At 36.4% G+C, this 23,411-nt stretch overlaps 1 protein-coding gene across 5 annotated transcripts in view; it reads left to right on the top strand.

Annotated features, from left to right (window-relative positions):
- Positions 1-23,411, top strand: part of VPS13D (vacuolar protein sorting 13 homolog D) — a 103,797-nt gene that overhangs the window by 10,458 nt on the left and 69,928 nt on the right. For 2 of the 5 annotated variants that reach the window (XM_084495205.1, XM_084495203.1), the window contains exons 11-30: positions 365-457; positions 1,399-1,609; positions 2,171-2,350; positions 2,552-2,682; positions 3,424-3,496; positions 4,084-4,248; positions 5,030-5,160; positions 6,257-6,389; positions 7,247-9,466; positions 9,817-9,968; positions 11,201-12,235; positions 13,169-13,259; positions 13,653-13,779; positions 14,703-14,883; positions 15,941-16,123; positions 18,713-18,935; positions 19,399-19,609; positions 19,745-19,916; positions 20,915-21,027; positions 21,585-21,794. In XM_084495205.1, coding sequence (XP_084351331.1) covers positions 365-457; positions 1,399-1,609; positions 2,171-2,350; positions 2,552-2,682; positions 3,424-3,496; positions 4,084-4,248; positions 5,030-5,160; positions 6,257-6,389; positions 7,247-9,466; positions 9,817-9,968; positions 11,201-12,235; positions 13,169-13,259; positions 13,653-13,779; positions 14,703-14,883; positions 15,941-16,123; positions 18,713-18,935; positions 19,399-19,609; positions 19,745-19,916; positions 20,915-21,027; positions 21,585-21,794 — 6,035 coding nt within the window. Of the gene's footprint in view, positions 1-364; positions 458-1,398; positions 1,610-2,170; positions 2,351-2,551; positions 2,683-3,423; positions 3,497-4,077; positions 4,249-5,029; positions 5,161-6,256; positions 6,390-7,246; positions 9,467-9,816; positions 9,969-11,200; positions 12,236-13,168; positions 13,260-13,652; positions 13,780-14,702; positions 14,884-15,940; positions 16,124-18,712; positions 18,936-19,398; positions 19,610-19,744; positions 19,917-20,914; positions 21,028-21,584; positions 21,795-23,411 lie in introns of all 5 variants that reach the window. The other 3 variants (XM_084495204.1, XM_084495201.1, XM_084495202.1) reach the window with 2 other exon arrangements.

Below are 23,411 nucleotides of genomic sequence, written 5' to 3'. Positions count from 1 at the left end.
TTGCCTATGCTCATCTTCCTGTTAAATCAGGTTACTTTCCATGGTTTATATCTTGTGCTGCAAACCTTGCTCCTGATGCATGACAGAAGGATATAGTTGAGCAAAGACTTCTTACCATTAAAAGTGTTAATTAAAATAGTGTATTTTACAATCCAAATAAAGATATTTGAAGCAGCAGAGAATGTCAGTATTATGGCTGCCTGTGTGGTTTTATTTTCATATGCTTAAGCTCTTGGATCCTGACATTAGTGCCACGTTAGTTTTTCCATGAATCTCAAATATAGTGCGGAGAGATTTGTCATGTTTGTGAGCAAGATACTATTTCCTTTTAGAGTATTTACTTAACCTTTTTTTGTCTTTTCAGGCAGAAATGTGTCGTATTGAGGATGAGCAAACTTATGAAGAGTTGAAGATACTATGTGAGGTAGTTCATGATAAATTTCATGACCTAGCTGAGGTGAGAGACATTTTTTGTACAGAGTAATACTTGCAATCTTTAAGTGAATTATTCTGAGGGGGTGTTTTCTGTTCTGCTAGAGTGTTAGCATGTATTTGTTTTGATTTTTGAAGCGTGGTATCAATACTAAAATAGCAAACAGTGCTTGGTTCCTCGAGTTTTACTTCTATGTCACTTGAATGGTGAGCTTATGCCTCACTATACAATGGTCTTCCTCAGTAGTATTCTTTCCAGAATTACCAGGGCAAGTACGTTTCATCTTAGAGAGTGTAGCAATTGCTCTGGAAGACAAATGCCTCCATTACAAGTGTCCTCCTGCTCATCTTCTCCTTCCCCCCAGCTTTTATTGCTGAGCATGGTGTCCCATAATATGGAATAACCCTTCAGTCAGTCTAGGTCGGCTGTCCTGGCTATGTCCTGTCCCAGCCACTTGCACACCTGCAGCCTAGTGGCCTTCACAGAGACGGGGGTTGGAGAGCCAGCCTTGATGCTGTGCCAGCACTGCTCAGCAGTAGTCAAAACATCAGTGCACTATCAACACCATTCTAGCAAATGTGTATCAGCAGCAAATGTAGTATCAACCTCATTCTAGCAAAAAAAAATGTAGTGCAAAGCACAGCACTGTATGGGCTGCTGTGGGGAAAGTCAACTCCATCCCAGCCAGACCCAGTGCGGTGTTTTTAAACTAAGACTTGGATAATTTCATCTGACTTCATACAGGAACATGCAGCAATTAAACGGTGGTATGTTTGTTGTTTCTTAGCCCATATAGGAGAGCATCTGCAGAGTATCCATTGTAAATATCACTGTTGGCATACTGCATTTAAGAGCGCCAAGTAAATAGTAGATGGAATCATATTGTTACTCTGATGTTTTCGTGTGCTCGTGATATTCTCCCACTTACAAGCAGTGATGTATGTGTCTTCAATGTTCAAACACAGAGTGTTAAAGAGCCGTTGCCTGATTCTCCTGGAGTTTCTCCAACAGCAGAATCTGCACATGGCAGTAGCAGTGGAATGCTGCAGTACCTTCAGTCTTGGTTTCCTGGTTGGGGAGGCTGGTATGGATATGCTCAGCAAACATGTGAAGGTGAAACTTTTGAAGGACTGTTGCCAGAACAACAGGAACAGTGGAATCCGGAAGACTTACTAGGTATGACAGCGTGTGGTTTTCTGTTTCATCTTATTGCTGCTAACACTTTCATAGTTAAATACCTGATAAAGATGAACAGAAAAAACTTCAGTTCTTTACTGTTCAAAGATTATGTGCGTCAGCTGATGCACCTAGGCAGCAGAGCCTGTCTAAAGCTTAATTACCTGTTAAAAAATTCAGTCCCTGGTGTGTTTGCTTATTTCTGGAGGGGGATATGGGATATGTTTGCTTCTAAATATTTTATGTGCTTATGGCAAAGAGCTTTGGGACTACTTTCCGTTCAGATGGGTGGAGGTAATGCAGTGTTCTGTGAATGTGTACAGCAGTAACAGTACCATGTTGTTGGGGTTGTCTTAATTGGGGATTTATTGTACCATAATTGAAATAGAGAGTTCTACTGAATATTGTTTTGTTAAGGAAGACGGTGTGTCTGCTTTGTTTTTTTGTATTTGTTTTTTAATTCAGAGAAACCCTTCTGTTCTTCAGTCGTATTCCAGGAACTTGATTTATATAACATAACTGATGTTTTTGTTTTTTGTTACTTTTTTTTTTTTAAATTAGGAGCAGATGATTTTTTTGATCCTGCTGCAGATGCCTCTAGCATGAATACATTTACAAAAAGAGATCATGTTTTTGCTAAATTAAATCTACAGTTGCAAGGTGGCTCTTTTACTCTGTTGCACAAGAAGAAGAAAGTGGTGCATGTTGAGGAGTGTGCTTTTATGCAGCTGGAGTTTTCAGGTATAAAGTCAATTTCTGTTTGTTCTTTCTCAGCAAAGATGAGCTTTATCTACCTCCAGACCTTCCTCTGAGTCTTGCTTTTAATCCTTTAAATTACTATACTGAAACAAACATACTGAAACATCCATACATTATAAATAAAAGCTATGCTGTGTGTATTCATAAAACAAAATAAAAACATTTTATGTGTTTATATTTCAGGTGTGAAGATCTTAGCAGAATCCCTTCCTCGACGAAATTCTTCCCTTCTAAAAGTTCAGCTTGGTGGTCTTTTTCTGAGGGATTTGGCAACAGAAGGGACCATATTTCCTGTTCTTGTTTTCCCTAATCCTGTAGGTGAAAAAAACTCTCTATGAGTTACTGTGTAGGATGCGTAAGTGTGTATGAAAACAGTTATATTCCAAAATTCAACACAGATGTTTCCCTTGATTTGTGTCTTATCCCTGAAAGAAATGAGTTTTGAAGAAAAATCTCCACTTCTTGAACTTTTACTCTCCCTTTCCAAGGATCATTCATAGAACTCTTAATTGTTTGCTTTGTATGCTTGCAACTCCAACATTACAGTTATATGTGTTGGCAAGAAGATAATTTGTTGAAAAAGATTTCATTCTGGAACAATCAGCATTGCTGCTTAATCAGTAATTGGTGTTTTTCATAAAGCTCTTTGGTCCAAGTAAGAGTTTATTTTACCTGCTTACTGTTACACTATCAGCAGAAATACAGATGTTATTTTTCATAATGAAGTGCTAAAGAGATTTTAAGTATCTCTTCTAAGCAAACAAAGCTTTATTGCACTTATGTGGTTTTTTACTTTGTAATTTGTAGAGAACTGACTGAAATTGGCACTTCAACCTTTGTCTGTCTACTGCATAGGTAGATCACGTTTGCTTTCTCATATAGTCATACTTCCTTCTCATTTGATTTCATCAAAGAGAAATACACATAAAATAGTCTCAAGCAATACGTATGATTCACTTAAAGTGACCAGAAGACTGATAAAGACTTCTGTGTGTTTATCAAGTGACTTGGTTTATATTTGTCTAACAATTGTTTTTCTTTTAAATTCTTATAAGCAAAAAGAGGTTGGCTGCGTATCTTCCTTTGGACTACAGAATTTATCTTCAGAAATGACTAATCAGAACATTGGTAAAGACTTCATTTTATGTTTGATCAAAGCAAACATATGAGGTTATTCCTACAAACTAGAAATTTCAAAACTCAGTGTCTAAAGTTTGATCGTTGTATTTGTGCAAATACTTGTTGCAAATAGTTTAAAAAAACATAATAGAAGCTTTGTTAAGATATACAAGTGCATGCATATTGTTTGACTTTTGAGAAAGTGAGTAAATATATATTCAAGATAATGTGAGTTGCACTTGCTCTTTGTCTTGGCTTAAAAGAAAAGAAAAAATAGGCTAGGAGTTCAACTGTAGGCCCACTGTCCTGAAAATGTTTGTGTATACAAGCATGTTGAATTTTGTGGATTATAGAAGTTGATCTTACTGCTCGCTTTTCAGTTAATGAAGAATTTTCAGGCAGGCACTACTTGTAGTAATTAGTGATTATGTACTTTGTAGGTTTTTTTTTTGTTTGTTTGTTTGTTTTGTAGTTTGGGGTAGTTATGTACTTTGGGGTTGTTATTTTTTGCTTTTTTCTGTTTGTTTGTTTGTTTTTTGTGTGTATGCTTTTTTTTCCCAAGTGTTTTTTGTAACTTGCTTTTTATTTAGTTGCAGATCCTGATGCTCCAGTGTTTGAGATGCTTTATGAAAGAAATCCAATCCACAGCAATTTTGAGAGGCGCCTGGAAGTCAGTACCAGACCTCTAAATATTATTTACAACCCACAAGCCATTAAGAAAGTAGCTGACTTCTTCTACAAGGGAAGGGTTCATACCTCAGGTTAACCTTTAATGTTTTTTGATGTGGGGTTTCTTTTGGTTTTCTGTCTTTTCTTAATGTTGATTTTTTTTTAATTAAAAGTGATTTTTTTAAATCTTTAGAAATGTAAAGTAGTAGAAAAGTAATCTCCATTTTAAATTCAAATTGAGGAATGCTCTGAGACTTCACTGAATGATTTTCTTGTTTAGTTGAATAAGAGATTTTGCTTGGGCAGATGCCTGTAACTTTTACATTAAAATTGCAAGTTGCTACTATACTTCATGATGAGTATTCATGCTGCCTAAATTAAAATGCCCAAATTAGGAGGAATCTTTCTGTAAGCTCTCTGGACAAGGATCTAGAGAACTGGTTATTCCAGAGTACTGTTGGAAACAAGAGTATTTCCTATGGTAATGGTACAGGAAAAATTCTTGTTGTATCTCTCCTGTTGATTAAATTAAGTATGACCTTTGTTAAAGCTGTTTGAGGTATCATGTGTTTTAGATGTGGAACAAACAGCTTCCATAAGCTTCTATGGACAGCAAGGTTTAGGAGTCCAGTAACATCGTAAAGTAACTGCTTTTGCAGTTTCAGTTGTTAACATTTGGTTTCTGGGAAGATAAGGGGTGAGAATAAGGAACTTTAAGACATTCTTAATACACCAGTTAATATATCTGAAGGAAAAAAAGAGTTTAAGTACTTACCTTTTCTGTCGACTCAAAGTAGTTGGCTCTATTTTTTTTCTGATTCAATAACAAATGAATAAAACTATACCTAATCCTGTTTTGTATCTCTTGTACAGGTTTTGGGTACCAGTCTGAGTTAGAGGCAAAAGTGGCTGAAGCTGCCAGAAGACAGTACAACAAGCTGAAAATGCAGACAAAAGCTGAAATCAGACAAACTATCGATCGATTACTAGTAGGAGACTTCATTGTAAGTTTTTGACCCCAAGTGGTTACATAGGGTTTCTTAATGAATGTTTTAGCACTTGAAATTCTATAGAGAAGGTTTTTTTAGTTTGTGTGGTGTTCTTTTTGAGAAGGTGTGAAGTTTTACACATGGTAGTGTATTGATAGGCATCTTGGCCTTAAAGGTAGCAATGAAACGTTTCTATAGATAAGCCTAGAAAAAGGCTTGTGTGTTTGAAAGCTCATTTACTTTTATATGTGTAGTTGTTGGTCAAATAAAAACATATTACTTCCACATATGATGTGGAAGTTTCTGTAAAAGCTTAGGAGAGTTGTTTAAGCTCTCCTGGAAATCTTTTATCTGTAACATTTTTTTTCCATTTTGCTGTGAAGCAGTCCATTTTTGTGGTGTAGGCGTGTTGTGATTAATGGCAGAGCAGTGTATTTCTGTTCTTGACCCTGTTACTGAGATAATTTCATGGCAGCTTCTTGGCTTCAGTGTGTGTTGGAGGTCTGTTAGGTCAAACTTAATTTTATGTGTCACTTACTTAAGGATTATTTTCTAAAATCAAGATTTTTTGTGCCTTTTTTTTTTACTCATCCTTAAAATTAAAGCAGCAGTTTTCAGGTAACATAACTGTATGTATCAGTGTCATTTATCCATAGGCTGAGGCAAGAGAATTTTGTTGAGGGTTGTTTTCAGTGAAATGAAAAATAATTGTTCTCAACTAATAGTTTGATGTTTGATAAAACACAGTCTAGTGCACATTGTGTTTATGGATAGCCTTGACAATTCCATGGAAAATGAGAGATGTCTTCTCTAAGCTATGGAGGTAGGTTCACTCTCCCCAGCTGAGAGATGGGGTGTTCAGTTCAACTATCTTGGCATGGGACTCTTCACCTTCTGAAAGTGTCTCTTCGTTGAATGTAATGCAAGTCTGAACAGCTATTTTGAACAAGCTACCAAACATGTCTGAAGTTTTGCGAAAGTTAGCTCTTCAGCTGGAAAAAGTGCCAAACTAGAGTGATTTGTTTTGTTTTTGTTTGTTTTGTTTTTGCTTTGATTATACTAAGGGAAGCTATTTCTTGTGGACCCTTATTTCTTTTTTCTTAACTTTCAGGAAAACAGCAAAAGCTGGACAGTGTGCCTTGATATTTCTGCCCCTCAGGTGATCTTTCCTGATGATTTCAAATTTGTGGATCCAGTGTTAGTCGTTATAGATCTGGGAAGAATATTACTTACCAATTCTCAAGGTATGGTCTAGAATTATTTGAGCAAAGAAAACAAGGGTATTCTTTGGAGTGGAGGGTGAGGACTGTAAAATTGCCTTTTAAATGAAATGATCTGTAGTGGTATCTTACACCTCTTGAAGGCTGTGCGGAGGTAGGAAACTAGTATGTCAGGCACTTTAAATAGATGAGATTTTGGCTTAGAGGGATACAAAATGTAGTTGTAGAATGCCTTTTTTTGGGACAGTTCTCTCAGGGAAAGTATGCTTAGAATAAGCCCTCCAACTCTGGAGTCATATGGGTCTCTGTTTTTAGCAGATGTGTCTATAGCTAGCCTAAAAAAAACTGAAAGGAAAATTGATTTTACTTTATTTATATCAAAAGTTAAACTCATTGCTTCATAAACAAATTATTACTTCTTTCCTGTTACACTAGGAAAACAACAAATGAAAGTTAAAAAGAAATTACAGTGGAACTTGTAAATGAAATCAGACCTATTTAAAATCTAGCTGAACTTTGTGGTCTGTGAGAATATGTTACAAATTTTGAAAGAGATACCTATGTGGTGTTCATTTAATTTTTAAAAAAGTATGGCTGCAAGGTGAACAGTTTTGTAGTGCAGTTGAAAGTCAAGGTGCAGAGTTTTATTTTTGTATCTTCTATCTTAGGTCAAACTAGAAAAAGAACACAGATGGTTTACACAAGGTAGATTTGGATTTCCCCGTGAAACTGAGGCATTAGCCTGTTAAGCTTAGTTAAAAAAAAAAGTGAAAGAAAATTTGGGGAGTGGGGTTTCCCATCATTAAGTAATGATGGGAAATACCTAAGGAGGGGGGAAGAATACTTTTGGTTACTTAATTTTTTTAATTATTAATCCACAGAAGAATCTAAAAGGAATGCAGATACTTTTTCATCGGAATTCAATGAACTAAGTGATGAAGAATATAAAACACCTCTTGCAACTCCTCCCAACACTCCACCGCCAGAATCCAGCACCAACAGCGGTATCAAAATGTCTGAATTTACTGGTGTAGAAATAAGCGAAGAGCAACTACAAGCACACTTAATGAGTAAAAAAATGTATGAGAGATACACGCTTTCATTTATGGACCTTCAGATCATGGTGGGCCGAGTGAAAGACAACTGGAAGCATGTTCAAGATAGTGACGTGGGTCCAACACATGTGGTAGAAAAATTCAATGTTCATCTGCAATTGGAACGCAGATTGATATACACATCTGACCCAAAATACCCAGGAGCTGTCTTGTCTGGCAGTCTACCAGACTTGAAAATTCATATCAATGAAGACAAAATATCAGCTCTGAAGAACTGGTGTACACAGCTGAGTGCATCCGAAGCTAAGTCTTCAGATGGCCTACATTTAGGAAAAGACAAGATTTTTTCAGAGGTAGACCAGCTTGGCAGTTTGCATGATTCTGTAATGAATCTAACACAGAGTGTTGTAATGCTAGAGCAACATACCAGGGAAGTTCTTGTTGAATCTCAGCTGCTTTTGGCTGAATTCAAAGTAAACTGTATGCAGTTGGGTGTTGAAAGTAATGGACGATATATCTCTGTACTCAAGGTTTTTGGCACCAATGCCCATTTTGTGAAAAGGCCTTACGATGCAGAAGTGTCCCTGACTGTTCATGGCCTGTTACTTGTTGATACTATGCAAACATATGGAACAGATTTTGATCTCCTGATGGCTTCTCATAAGAATCTGAGTTTTGATGTGCCAACAGGGAGTCTTAGAGACAGCAGGGCTCAGTCACCAGTTTCTGGACCACGTGATGCACATCCCGTTGATGCAGCCAGTCTGACAGAGAGATGCACTGCTGCATCAAACACTTCATCTGGTAACAATGGGAAAGATCAAGAGTCCCTGATAAAATTTGAGTATCAGTTTGTGAGTGCAGAATGCCCATCGATGAATTTGGATAGCAGTCTGCAGGTAATCTCTGTACAGGTGAACAACCTGGATATCATCCTTAATCCAGAGACAATTGTTGAACTCATTGGTTTTCTCCAGAAATCTTTCCCAAAGGAGAAAGAAGACTCTAGTCCTCAGCCTTTAATGGTGGATTTGGAAAAAGATTGGAGGGAGCAGGAAACCTTTCAGTCTACTTACGTGCAGAATACAGAGGTAGCAGTTGATATTCACTGGCTGAATATACTCCTCCTCAGGACAGTTGGCATGACAAATGGAGAAAAATATGGCAGAAAAATTGCAACAGCCAGTATTGGTGGCACCAAAGTCAATGTTTCCATGTGTAATAAATTTGATGTGAATGGCTCTCTTGGATGTCTTCACCTTATGGATTTAACACAAGACAGCATTAAGAACCAGTATGTTGTCAGCATAGGGAATACAGGAAGGTATGAGAATCTCATTGGTGATGTAGATTACCTTCAATCATCGTTCTTTAGACTTGATGATGGAAGCAGCCTTCCAGATGCTTTAAGTTTCACTTTGACAGAAAAATCAAAGGAGGAATGCTCTCTCAACCTCAAAATGGCCTCCTTACACTACAACCACTCAGCTAAATTTCTGAAAGAACTAACTTTGTCAATGGATGAATTGGAGGAGAATTTCCGCAGCATGCTTAAAAGTGCAGCTTCCAAAGTTACTACGGTCTTGGCAACTAAAACTGCTGAATACAGTGAAATGGTTTCTTTGTTTGATACAGCACCAAGATCAAGAGATGTTGCCAGCTTAGAAGATAATGATGGCTATGCATTTGGATCACCACCTCTCAAAAGTGAAACTATTAAGCTTATATTAAATGTAAACATTGAATCACCAATTGTCTCGATACCTCGAAAGCCTGGTAGCCATGAACTGCTTGTAGGCCATCTAGGACAAATATGTATTCAGAATTTTGTACCAGGAGAAGATGAGTCTACAAGTGATAGACTGCAAGTTGAAATTAAAGATATTAAAATGTATTCTTTAAATAGCAGTCAGCATATGAGCAAGAAGGAGTCTACAAGTGAGATACCTCATGGGCTACATTCTTCAGGTCCTGCCAGTGTTAATAGCCAGGAAGAATCCCATTTTACTCGTCATGACTTCTTTGAATCATTAAATAAAGGCCATGGTATGTTAATTGGAGGACTCTTAATTATTTTGATGTAACAGATAGCACTAAAAATGGGTGTTGACCGTAGGTCTGATTATGTATTCTCTCACCCTTCCCCCAGAAACGTCTTGCTCAATTTTAATTACAGTGGACAAATTCTTTTGTTTGTATCCATTTTTATTCTCTTACTCAAGAACTGAGTAATGCCTTTCATGCAGTAATTTTACAAAACATAGCCAGATCTACTTATTTTAGCGTTGCTAAGAAATTCTAGTTAATAGCTCCTATATGGGCTGTACAGCAGGTATAACACAGGATAATCAGTTCACGTATTATAACATTGATTTCATTTTACTTTCTCTTAACAGCTTTCCACATTCTGAATAACACCACCATCCAGTTTAAATTGGAGAAGATACCTCTAGGGAGGGATTTGGATGTAACATTCCCCCTGAGCAATGAAGACTTTGGAATATCAAGTATTATGAAGATTGAAGGAAAATTTGTGAACTCTCTTCAGGTATAGTAACCTAGTAGTTCTATTAAAAATACAAATATATTTCCCTCCATAGAAGCTAAGTATTTTTCAAGCAAATATTTTCAGATTTAACATATTGGTAGTTTAGGAATTGGATCCTTGCATATGTGGTTAGAAGCCACAGAAGTCTTATGGGCCACCAAGATGATCAAAGGGCTAGAGCACCTCTCCTATGAGAAGAGGATGAGAGAGTTGGTGGGACTGTTGCGCTTGGAGAAGAGGAGGCTCAGAGGGATCTTTTCAGTGTCTCTAAATACCTGAAGGGAGAGTGCCAAGGGGACTAAGCCAGGTTCTTTTTAGTGGTGCACAGTGCCAGGACAAGAGGCAGTGGGCACAAGCTGGAACACAAGAGGTTCCATCCAAACATAGGAAGCGTATCTGTGTTGTGCAGGTGATGGAGCACTGGCACAGGCTGCCCAGAGAAGTTGTGGAGTCTCCTTCCTTGGAGATCTTCAGAAGCTGCTTGGACATGGTTCTGGACAACCTGCTGTGTAGGTGACCCTGCTTCAGCAGTAGGGTTGGACCAGATGACCCCCAGAGGCCCCTTCCAATTTCAGCCATTTCATGGTTTTGTGAAGTCACAATAACAATGACCAAAATTTAATCCTGTTTTGGGGCATTTTGGACATCTTTCTAAACAAGTCTAGCTTTTAGTTACCCTGAACGTGTATCACAGAAAGTAAATGAAGTGTGTCACTGTCCACATCCCAGCATCAGATGTGTGTGTTTGTGGTTGTTGTAGAAATTAAGAATTAAAATATTTTTATACTGAAAAATACCTCTGCAAGGGCAGAGATTTTTAAACAGAGGAAACAAACTTAAAAACTAATGAGATAAACAATGCTGGCTAAGTGGAGTGTTTCTTACATATGTCAATGTATAATATCAGCATGGTAATTTAAGGCTAGTTTGTATGGTGATTTATTTTTAATCAACTCCATGGATGCTTTTTACTTAGGAACACATCCTTTTCTAGGAGCCTATCCTGTATGTTTCTAGAGTGTGTAATCTTACAGAATTAAAACAGGAGAATTGTTTTATTTCGGCTTTGCATTGTACCTTGTTCTGGATTATTTTTCACTTGTGAACAAACTTAACATTTGCCTAGTTTGAAATACCACAGATTTTCTGCTTGAGAGTTTTAAAATATGTCGTGATATAGAGAGCTCATGTGGTAATTGTGGGTTGTTTTGTATGTTTTTTCTACATTATAGGTCGTGTTAGCAAAACATGTATATGAACAAGTCCTGCAAACTCTGGATAATTTAATTTACAATGAAGACTTGAACAAATTTCCGACTGCTAGTGTATCTTCAACTTGTCAGACTTCTCCTTCAGCATCAGTTCATAGTACAGGCACAGAATTTTCAAGTGAATGGAAGGATAATGGCTTATTCAGCCATTCTAGTTTTTCTTCTGTTCCAAACAAGTCATTGGCTATCAGGGAAACAAAATCTTTTACTCAGATTCAAGCAAACTTCCACATCTCAGAGCTCCAGGTTCAGTTAAGTGGTGATCTTACACTTGGTGCACAAGGTCTTGTCAGCCTTAAATTTCAAGATTTTGATGTTGAGTTTGCTAAAGATCATCCTCAGACTTTGTCTGTTCAGATTGCCTTGCGTTCTCTACTCATGGAAGATCTTCTGGAAAAAAAAACAGACTCCATGTATAAGAATCTCATGGTGTCCCGTGGAGCACCCAAACCATCCAGTTTAGCACACAAGGAGTATCTTTCACAGTCTTGTCCCTCAGTATCCAACGTAGAATATCCAGATATGCCACGTTCCCTACCGTCTCATATGGAGGAAGCGACAAATGTCTTTCAGCTATACCAAAGACCTGTTTGTGCCTCACGTAAGAAGCAGAAAGAAGATACTGATTCCGAGTATCCTCTGACTCCACCTCCTTCTCCAACAGCAGATAGATCCAAGTTGCCTTGTGGAAAAAGTCACTTTGATGATTCATTGGTTCATATCAATATATTTCTGGTGGATAGGAAACATCCTGAATTTTCTTCTCGCTATAACAAAATTAACCGTAGCATAGACGTTGATTTTAATTGTCTTGATGTCTTAATAACTTTGCAAACCTGGGTGGTGATACTGGATTTCTTTGGGATTGGATCCACTGCTGATAATCACGCTATGAAGCTACAGCCTGAAGATACTCAGCAGACAACTAAATCAGAAGTAAATACCTCATCAGTTTCTCAAGCCCAAGAGCCTATAAACACTAAACTGGATCTGAAGGTATATTTGAGATGCAAATAGTAATTGGATTGTCTATGATAAGTTTCCATATACCAGAAGTTTTAAGATGACATTTAAATCACATTAGCATTTTATGGTGAAGAATGCACATCAAACAGCACATTTAGAATGTATATTTAGGCAGGGTTTGTTTGTTTTCAAAAGGGGGGTGGGGGCAGGAGTTACAGAAAAGCAAAAGGTTTGCAAATTGATTGGCTCCGTTGCCCTGTCACCCTCCTTAGATGTGTATATGTCTCATCAAGGGAGGCTGAAGTAGAATGCTCCATGTTTATTGTCCTTATGGAGCCCTCATGAGTGGAGTTTGAGACTCTCACCTATCCCAAGTCAACTCTAGGCATAAGAGTCTTGGAAAAGTATAAATCTCATGGAAGGTTATTCTTATTTCCCTGGGATAACAAAGGGCATGGCCTAAATGTCTGTGATCTCTGAAATGGTGTGGTTGGTTCAGTATTGAAGACCTGATATGCTGAATTGGAACTCTTCTTCTAGGTGCTTAGGGGTTTACTTAAAAATATGCATAGGTACATATGCGTACTCTTATAAATGTGTATGTGTATATACACGTATGTGCTTAGACTTACTTTTTTAAATTAACTCTACATATGTATACATGTGTATGTGTGTATATATATAGAGTCTTTCTCCAGAGGTCCTGCAGTCTGAGTTACAAATGGCAAATCTTGAAAGAGGACGAAGGTAACAGTGCTAGAATGATCATTCTAAGATGTTTGGGAGACTTTAATATGCAAGCAAGTATGTAAAAAGACTGCTTTTATCTACTGTCTCCCAATCAAATCGTCCTTGTTTGCCAGTCATAAGTTATAACGTAATTGTCTTGAAAAAAACTAACAAGATGCTCCACTTACAAGGTTATATTGTTGAATACCAACCTATTCCTTTTTGTTTTACCAGGTCCATTCTTTATCTTTAGTACTGAATAAGACAACTAGCGAGCTTGCTAAAGCCAGTGTGTCAAAACTTGCAGCTCACTTGGAGGTAATTGGTGAGTAGATTGGTGGTCTGACATGATATGCTGTTTAAAATTAAAGGTATGCATTGGAGTTGCTATTTTAAGTGCTTTTATTTTTTCTGCTCATTGCTTTGGGTTTTTGTGTGTGTCTGTGTGTGTTTATTTCATAGGGAAGATGCTGTTTTCTTCCCAATGCTGCTTCTTCCCCATCAGGATATTTCAGTATCGATTTTAAATTCTGCATTCTCTCCAGTTGCCAAACCTTTAATCGTTTTAGTTGAAATTGGCTAGGAAATTTTATATTTCATTTTCACAGAGCAGAATAAAAGTATATATTACTGTTTTATAGGAAAAAAGAATTCTGTTTAAGTTTGGGGTTTTAATAAATTTCATGTTTGAGGAGACTGTCTGATTTTTGTTTTGCAGATGGAGATTTAGCCCTGCAAGGAAGTATTGGAAGTCTGTCCTTAAGTGATCTTACAACACATGGAGAATTTTACAGAGAGCGTTTCACTACAAGTGGTGAAGAAGCACTCATTTTTCAAATCTATAAGTATGCATTTAAACCTCTTGTTTCTGAGTATTAACTCTCTCTCTCTATATATATATACACCCCAAAGCAAGCAAGCAAACAACAATAGAAAAAATTCCACAACTTTGAGGTTTGCATAATGCTGCTTTGGGAACTTGCAGTGTAAACAAGACTTAGAACATTTCCAGTCATAAACACGTGAAATATTTTTAACTTTTCTCTGCTGAATGTAAATGGCTTATCAGAGAGAAAAAAAAATGTTTGTTCTTCCAAAGCTGTTCTTGAATGTATTTAGGTGATAGTTTTTCCTAGATAGAATAGTTGTTTTTTCTAGAAGTTGGAAGAAGTTTTCAGTTGATGATAGGTATTCCATTGCTTCTTAATTAGTTTTGAAGTTAAGGGTTTTCTTTTTCATAGTGCACTCCTGAAGTTAGGCTTATTGTAAAGCAATAGTTCTTATCCTGTGATGTTTCATGGTTATCCACTCCCTTCTCCACCCACCAGAATTATTCAGATTCAAAATTATCAGTGGAACATTATACGATTCATCTCAAATATAATAGCACACTGATTTAGAGTTGAATCTGTTTTTATTATCATGGAAGATCTGCATACAATCATGCAATAGAGTACTTATTTTAAGTCACTGTTCTGATGTATAAAATAACCGAAGATATATCTATTAGATGTTGAGGTTGGAGGTACATTTTAAATTTCTGTTCACCTATTTAAAATTCAGCAGTGCTTAAACATAAGAAATTTAAAAGTAATTAATATAAAATACAAATAATTTCACATTTGTAGTTGAAATTGTTTTAATTATATACTATGAACATCAGTTCAATCCTATGTGTTATTATTTTTAATGTAAATAATGAATAGCTCTATTTGTAAAATGTCTGTTAAGGTAGACAGCTACATTTTATTTTTCACCTCTCTCACAGATACGGGCGGCCAGACCCGTTGCTGCAGAGGGAGTGTGATATTCGTGTCACTCTACGAATGGCATCTGTTCAGTATGTGCATACCCAGCGCTTCCAGGCAGAGGTGGTATCTTTCATCCAACATTTTACTCAGCTTCAGGATGTTCTGGGGCGGCAAAGAGCAGCAGTTGAAGGACAAACAGTATGTTTATTTATTTTTGTTCTTTCCTATCGTACTTCTGAAAGTTGAAATGTAGCTTAGAATTTGTCCTAACTCATTTGTCATGAGTTAGGAGTTTAGGAGGAAGTTCTTCACTGAGAGGGTGTTGAGGCACTGGAACAGGTTGCCCAGAGAGATTGCAGATGCCCCTGAAAGTGTTCAAGACCAGGTTAAATGAGGTCCTGGGCAACCTGATCTAGTGGGTGGTTTCCTTGCCTCTGGCAGGGAGTTTGAAACTAGATGATCTTTAAGGTCCCTTCCAACCTGAGCTGTTCTATGATTCTAAGTGAGCTTTTTTTGTCATAATCATGACAGTCATGATTTTGTACAAAACTTTGTGGCAGTAATTAATATAGTTAATACGATAGCCTTATTTAAAAAGCCACTTCTCATAATTGGAGCAGACAGTATTTGTGTATATTAAAGTGCATCACTTAGGAAGTTTGATTTGGAAACATCTGTTCTAAAAGATTATTTTTTTCCTTTTTGTAAATATTTTCTTAAGTAGTTTTAAGTAGTAAAAGTAAAAGTAGTTTTAAGTACATTTAAGTAGTAGTATCTATCATGCTTCTGTTCGATGGGGACAGTATATTTTACTCTTGATTTCTGCACCGGTTGCAAAGGTTTTTGCTGTTTACATCAGTCCTTTTTGAACTAGCCTTTGTTCTCTGCTGAAAATGAGTTTAAGAGTTCCTTTTTTTAAATTTTTACATAAAATGTTGTCACAAAATTTTGTCTTAATTTTGTAAATTGAAGAATAGTGATCCTGAATTCAGTGCTAATTGCCTACTGCCTGTAAACTAGTTTTTTTTTATGATTATTGATCCTAAATGTATTTTTAAGAGTGTAAAAATGTCAGAAAGCCCTAACAAGAATCTCTGTCCTATGAAAAATAGAATTCATTAAAGATATTTTATTCCGTAAATGTTATCAGATAAATGCTACATAAAAATATGGGGGGGAGGGGAATAAGCAACATGCTTGCAAGTTTTTCTGATACTGTGAATTAAGTTTTCAAGCAAATGTTTGCTTTTCTTAGGTAAGAGATAAAGCACAGCGAGCTTCCCGAGTTCTTCTTGATATTGAGGCTGGTGCTCCTGTTCTGCTTATACCTGAAAGCTCAAAGTCTAATAGTCTTATTGTAGCTAATCTTGGAAAACTGAAAGTCAAGAATAGATTTCTGTTTGCGGGTATGCCAGGTACTTTCTCATTAAAGAACAAGGTAAGAACATTACTTCTCACCGTTGCTTCTTGTGTTTTTTCTAGTGCTTGTGAATTTTATTTCTTTATCAAACTGGTAATTAAACTTACTCTTTACTTTGTATGCAAATTTTGTACTACCAGTAGTGAAACCAGTGTACTAGGTATTCTTCTAAATCTGTCCTGCTGATAATTGTATGCAGCTGTTCAATTTTGTGCTTGTCTACACCTGTGCTTGCTTTCTGAGATCTTCAGGTCAGAGGGGAGACTGTTTTCCGGAAATTAATGGAACTGGACCTATTAGAAAGTTCAGTCCAACTGGTTGTTGAATAAAGTGCTTTCAGCTAACCCTCTTTACTAGCTTTTTGCTAAAATTTCAACAATGTGAGTAGCAGAGAATGGAGGCCTTTCTCAGCTGAAGCTTGCTGGAAAATGTCGGCGAACAGAATTGTTCTTAGTTTCTTTTTTTTTTTCCTTTGTGCTTTTACTTAATGAAACCAAGTATGTGTTGGTTGGTTTCACTAGGTAAAACCTAATGAAAGGCTTCATTCGTGAAGTTTTGCACCTAAGGCTCTAAGTACAGGACAGGGAACAGTCAGTGTTGTTATTGAGAGATGCAGCCACAAGATCAGGGGTATGGAAAATCCTTCTTGGAAGGGTTTCTTTATCTAATCTATGCAACAGAATGGGTGTTTGTTCTGCGGAGACAGAATTTAGGTGGACTGCAGTCATCACTACAGGAATTTTGTCTGTTACCTCTGATTAATACCTAACAATGGCATTATTGTAAGGCAGTATTGGATTGTAATGTTGAGTTTTCTTCTGATGTATTTAAAGATTTGTAAATGGTACATTCCCAAATTAATGTTGTAAGAGTATAGAAAGGATGTGTGTATAGTAGTTTTCTGTCGATTTAAAGAGACTGTGTTCCATAATACTTAATATATTTCATGTTTTGAAATGGGATAGGGTGAATGTGTTTTGGTGTTTTGTTTTTATTTGTTGTTGTTTCATTTGGTCGGTTTTCTTGTTTAGTTTTCTTTTTTTTTTCTCTGCCCTATGTTTATTTTTGAGGATCTGATTTTACAAGGCAATGCATACAAGGATCCAGTTTTATTTGAGGTATTTCACATCTTATAGTAGTGTTGAGGTGCTCCTCAATCATTTGAAAAAAAGAAATTTTCTTGTGGAATTTAGCACTTTAAAAGTTCCTATCTACATTAATATATAAAGAACTTGCTAAATTCCATAAGATTCAGAGTTAAATTTATTGCTGTGTGCTTTTTATGCATGTCTGAGGAGCTACTAACTTGGATTTACATAAATTCATAGATCTACAGGTGATGTGATGGTTTTTCTTTGCATGTACTTTCAGTCTCATCTTTACAGGGCAATGTTAAATGCTAATGTTTCCAAATTGTTAATCTTAAAATCTTCAATCATGACTGCAATTAAGTTTTCCAAAGAATAATAATTTTAAACCATGTAAGGCAAGTAAGATTAAAAATTAAAAAGGGAAAGGAAAGTTTATGGGTGAGGATTGTATCATGACATCAGTAAGTTGGCTACAAAAAAATGGGAAATGATCGTAAAAATACTGCAGTCATGGGTAAAGTCAGTAATCCCAGAGTAAGGAACCAAGTGGATTGGTAATGACAGACGATTGTATCTGCTGGGGCACATGAACTTGAACAAAACTGAAACATAAGATTCATCGAATCTGAATCAGGGCAGACTAAAAAAACCCTGAAATTTTCAGTGAGGTTTAAGGGCAGTGTGTAGACCTATCCCACTGGACACATTTATGGGAGGAATAATTCCTAATGCTGATGCAACTCGTTTGTTCACTGTGTTGTGAGCTGTACCCTTTGCAGGTTTTTGGTGCTAGACAGTATTGTGAAGGTGGAAACCTGTAAGAATTCCCCTGGATATGTGGTGGTGGGGAAGTGTAAAATGTTACGCACCAATATAAATGAGCTTTTCTGTTTTCGCATGTGGAGGTTTTAAGAATAAGTGTAGGAAACTTTGCCATCTCTAAACTCAGCTACTGCAGAAAAATTCTGGGACACATTTTGGTATTATGATGGAACTTTATAGTGCATAAAATTATGACATTATGTATAGAAGTGTTTATTCACTTATTCTAATAAACAAATTGCTGACATGATTGTGTAGAAATCACTGCATATTTTGAGATCATTGGAAGATGTTCTGAAAAACAGCTTTTAAATATTTAGCAATCTTTATTTTATAGATATGCTTGATATCTTGGCAGCCTTAGTCTGCTATTTTATGTTAATTTTGTTCACGTGGAGGTTTTTTTGATTGTGCAAAAACAGCTGGTTTTGAATGAATTTATCATTGTTTCACAGCTTTCTTTGAAAATGTTTCTGAGGTAAGCTTTCTGTTATAGAGAACATTATAATCTGTTAAGGTGGTAGGAAAAAAGCTTGACTATCTTTCTACAGTGGTAAAAAAAAAAAAATACTGTGATTCAAATAAAGTACTTAGTTTTTTTGACAAGGACTTCCTGTAGCTTGAACCTTGGTATATTGGGTCCTTAGTATGTCAGGTGAAAATCTATTGTTAATTATATAATTGCTTTCATTAGCAGGATTCATTTCAATTTTCATCTCCTTTGGGAACCCCAAAACACAGCATGAAGAAAACAGCAAGTGCAGATGAATCAAAAGTAGTGACAGAAGGGTTGTTCATGAAAAAGTCATCAGGAGCAAGTGTTTCTAGGCTGAAGAGTGAGCCTATGCTGAGCACATTGAGTAAGCAACAAGGGCAACAATCAAAATTACCTGTTGTACCAAACCCTGACAACCCAGGTATGTTTTAAATGGTAGAAACGCAATTTAGTTCTTGTTTTCCTGCGTAAAATAATGCAGCACAGTTTGACATACATCTTTCGTGACGAATGTAAGGTTGCGGGTCTGAAGACTGTAGACTTTAAAATCAGTAACTTCTTAGTTTAAGCGTTGCTTTTTGCAGCTTAAAGGATTACAGAACTTTAGTTCAGTTTCTGGAAGAACAGTGCTGCGATTTGGGTATGTTTTAAGTTGTGTATAACAGACACAAGGAGTATTGTGAACTCTAATAAAGAGTTTACATTTATCACTGAAGAAGCTTGGTATCAGATAGTTAGAGAAATTGGTGCGTGTGAATAAAAATCATAAAAACAATCAGAATAACTTCCAGGAGAAGCTAAATTTCTTTTTTGGGGTAAGTTGCATTAGTTTTGCAGATTCTTTTTTTTTCTTGTTTAATGTGTTATTTCCTGTGCACTTGCAGAGGATCACATCTGCCTCTTAGACTGCATTGTGGTTGATCTGCAGGACATGGACATATTTGCTGCGGAGAGATACCCGAGAGAGTATTCTAAGGCTGTGGAAGATACAAGTGCAGACTTGAGCTTTCCATCATACTTTGTGAGGCAGACAGGAGGAAGCCTATTAAAAGAACCTTTCAGACTGAAGCTACAAGTAGAGAGAAACTTAGACAAGTGAGTTGATCTAAGCAGGATCTTTTTATGCTGTCTGCCTGAAAGCAATGCTTTACATGCCTTCTAACGTATCTTAAAGTATTCCCTGCTGTGTTATTGCACCTTGAAAACCTGGATTTCTTTCCTTTGGTGTAGAGAGCTAAGTCATGCAGTTGCAGACATATTGATACACGGCAATCTCTCATCAGTCCATTGTTCTCTGGATTTGCCTAAGTATAAACTGATACGTGGCTTGCTGGAGAACAACCTTGGGGAGCCTATAGAAGAGTTCATGCGACCTTATGATTTGCAGGATCCAAGAATTCATGTAAGAGGAACTATGGAAATACTTGGGTGGGGAAAAAAGTTAACAATTTTGTGAAAACTCTGCTTTCTTTTTTCTTCTGAAGTATTTAAGCTGAGTTGCTCTTGCAGCGTATTATCAGTACAATAAGAAACTTAAGATTTTTCTACTGGAATAGAGATTTTTGACTTGAACAAGTGCAGAGAGATGATACCTTTCCCATTGAGTCTGCGATACTCTTAATGACTTAGAAGGTGACTAAAAGATCAAATGGAATGTTTATTACTTTGTGTCAAAACCCCTTACCTTACAAATCTGAAAGAATTTCAGTAACAGAAGCTTTACAGCAGAGCTACTCTTTTTTTTGTTGATGATCAGGTTTCCAAGCATTGCCCATCTTCTAGAGATGTTGTCAAATACTATTCTCACAGGATGAATGTGGGCAGCAGCTGGAAATAATCAGGTGTTATTATTACTGGGAAGAGTTGTTGAGTGGCATGTTTTCTCTTGATCTTACGGGACTTCCAAGCTTTATGTTGCACAGCTATAATCTTTTCTTTAGAAACAAAAATTAGTATTTTATGTGACCACAGCAGGCAAAAATTAGTAGGATACATCTAGTATTCTCTTAAGAACTATGGCAAGAATGGGTAGAGTTCTCTTAATGTGAATATGCTGTTCATGTCAGGCTTCTCACCTAAAATATTTTTAAAATTTCCAGATACCACAAGTCATTTAATAATAGAAGGCACCTGAAACTGTCTGCAAGAGTTATTAGCAGTTTGGTTTTGGGGGCATGAGAAAAGGGAAGTATTTTGTTTGAGAACAAGGGAATTACAAAACTTATATGAAAAAGATTAATAGACATTATTGAAGTTGGAGGCTACAGCAATGGTTAATGAAACTCTTTGAAGGAGAAAGACACTCTAACTGTTTGCATTTGTCCTAAGTAACAAAATTTAATTGAGGAATCAAACGTAAACAGATGCTCTTAAAAGAATGTTGTTGTTTACCACTTTCAGACAGTTCTGAGTGGAGAAGTGTATACTTCTATGTCTTTCCTCATTGACATGGTTAATGTGAGTCTGGAACTGATGGATCCAAAAGGAAAGGATGGATGCAGCTCTTTAGCTAGGTATGAATTTTCTTTTGTTACTGAATACATTATCTGAAACACTATGCTCATCTGAGACACTGTAGGATGAGAATTAAGGTAATACATGAATTTATGATTCCATAATTTAACAAAATAGCATTTCTTAAGTTTAGTCCTAATTGAGAGTTTCAGCTGTTCTGAAGGATGAAAGAGAATGACGCTGTTCAAAAAGTACTCTCTTTCTAGCTGTCCTTGAAATCACAGTTCAGAAATCAGTTGACTTGACTAACCCAGTCAAGTTTATGCTGTTTCAGAAGCAACATAGAAAGAGCATACTTGACTAACTGTGCTGTTTCAGAAGCATGTCTATACTGTTCTTTTTTCAATCCAGAAGGTTCTGTATCAGAGGTAAGCAGTACACACAGTACAGATTCAATTTGCATCGCTGTGGCATGAGATGTGATTATAGTTGTTTCAGAAAATAGATTAAAAAAGATATTAGCAATATACCTTGCATATCTCTAAACCAAGTGACGTCTGGATATAAATGAGCTGCAAGATCTTTAATTGTATAATTTTGCTTTTTATTCCACTAGGTTTGATTTTAAGAAATCTAAGTTACTTTTTGAAAGCTCTTCAAATAGAACAAAGTCTGTAAACTTAGTTTCCCATTCCATGATGGCATTTGACACACGGTATGCTGGACAAAAGTCTGCTGCAGGCACGCCCAATGTGTTCAATTGCATCTTTCAGTCATCAAAGAATACTAGTAGTCCGGGAGCAATCCAGATTGAACTGCATTACAGGTTGGTAGTTCTGAGATTTTTTTAGTGTTGCTGTTTTTTTTTTTGTTGTTTGTTTGTTTGTGTGTGTGTGTGTGTGTGTGTGGTTTTTGTTTGTTTATTGAAATCAGTATTGCTTAAAGCTACTTGCTAAGTCTGGCCTATCACTGTACATTCATTATTATGAATACATGTTGCACAAATTTTCCAGTAGGTGTCACACATCTCTTTCCAAGAGTATCGAATAAGTACAGCAATTACACTTCATTCAAAAAACGCTTTCTGCTTGCTTTACTGTATCCTATCCCACATTGTTTTTCTCATCTAAATATCCTAGGATGCTTAAAAGTATCAGAAAGTGGATGACTGGTTCTAATTTAATACTGAAAAAAATAATATAAAATACAATGTCAACATTTAACTTTATTGTCACAGTGTTGTATTGAGGGATGTTAACTAACAAAAATGAAGATGAAGGTGGGTGACTACAAGTGTTACATTCACTTTTGATCAGGTCCCCTGACCAAACTTAGCTTTCCAACAGTTTTATATTCATATGATGCCTCCTTGAAGCAGTTACAGCAGCAACATAGAAAAAAAAAAAAAAAGACTACTTTAGACCAATGGAAGATGCTGAAGATATTTGTTCTGAAGCTCTCTGCAATTGAGAGAAATTTGTTGTACAGATTTGGAGAATACATGATGGTTTTAAGTACTTGATGTTTTTCTAAATGCAAACTTAGCCTTTAAGATTTTGACTTGAATAAAACTAAAATCCTGTGGGATTATGAAAACAAAGGAATAACAACTGAAATGTTCTGGATTTTCCTATGATCATTGATCTAGTATCTGCTTAGTTTGGAGGTTTGTTTGCTCAGCATAGCCTAATCTGTTTTATGAGCAGTTGTTTCATGGAATTTTCCTCCCAAGTGTTACGCTTTTAAATTATAGCCACATAAGCATGTGTTAGATTTTTATTGGTGAGAGCATCCTTGGCACTAGATGTAAGCTTTTGCAGAGCTCCAAGATAGCATTATACTGGTTCGTGTCTTTTGGAAATATCCTGGAGAGCCAGGGAGAGTTAAAGGATTTTAATGCTGGAAGCAGCACAGGCAGGCTGCTTCTTACAAAGGAATTACAGTTCTTTGGAGATTTTATATTCCAGAATAGGTTGGATATAAAATTGTTTCATGGAGTTTAAGCTCTTAGATTATTTTCCAGTTAGCATGACCAAATATAATTGGTATTCCAGATCATGAAGTCAAACAGTTTTAGCCTTCTTAACCAGATACTGAGAATGGGATGCTAAAAGTTCAGGAAGTCTAGCGTTTCTTCTGAATGACAAAGAAACTTCCTGTGCTACAAAATGCTGTCAGGGTGTGAGAGGAAACACATTGCATGTCTGATCTTTCAAAGGGGCATGGAGCCAGGTCTAAATTTCATGCACAGCATGTTAGCTTTGATACTGAACAGATGTAAAGTAGTAATAGTCTCAGTTTAAAAAACCTGAGTTATTGCAAATTAATAATGCAAATGTATAAAAGGAGCTTTTATAATCTAATTGCTTGTTACATAGATTTTAAATTTACCTTTTGTATCATTACAATTTAGAAGCTGTCAAAGTTTTGTATAATTTAAGAT

This window comes from Aythya ferina (assembly GCF_964211825.1).
Source record: "Aythya ferina genome assembly, chromosome: 21".
NCBI classification, from domain to species: Eukaryota; Metazoa; Chordata; class Aves; order Anseriformes; family Anatidae; genus Aythya; species Aythya ferina.
This window is presented reverse-complemented; position numbering and strand designations above follow the sequence as displayed.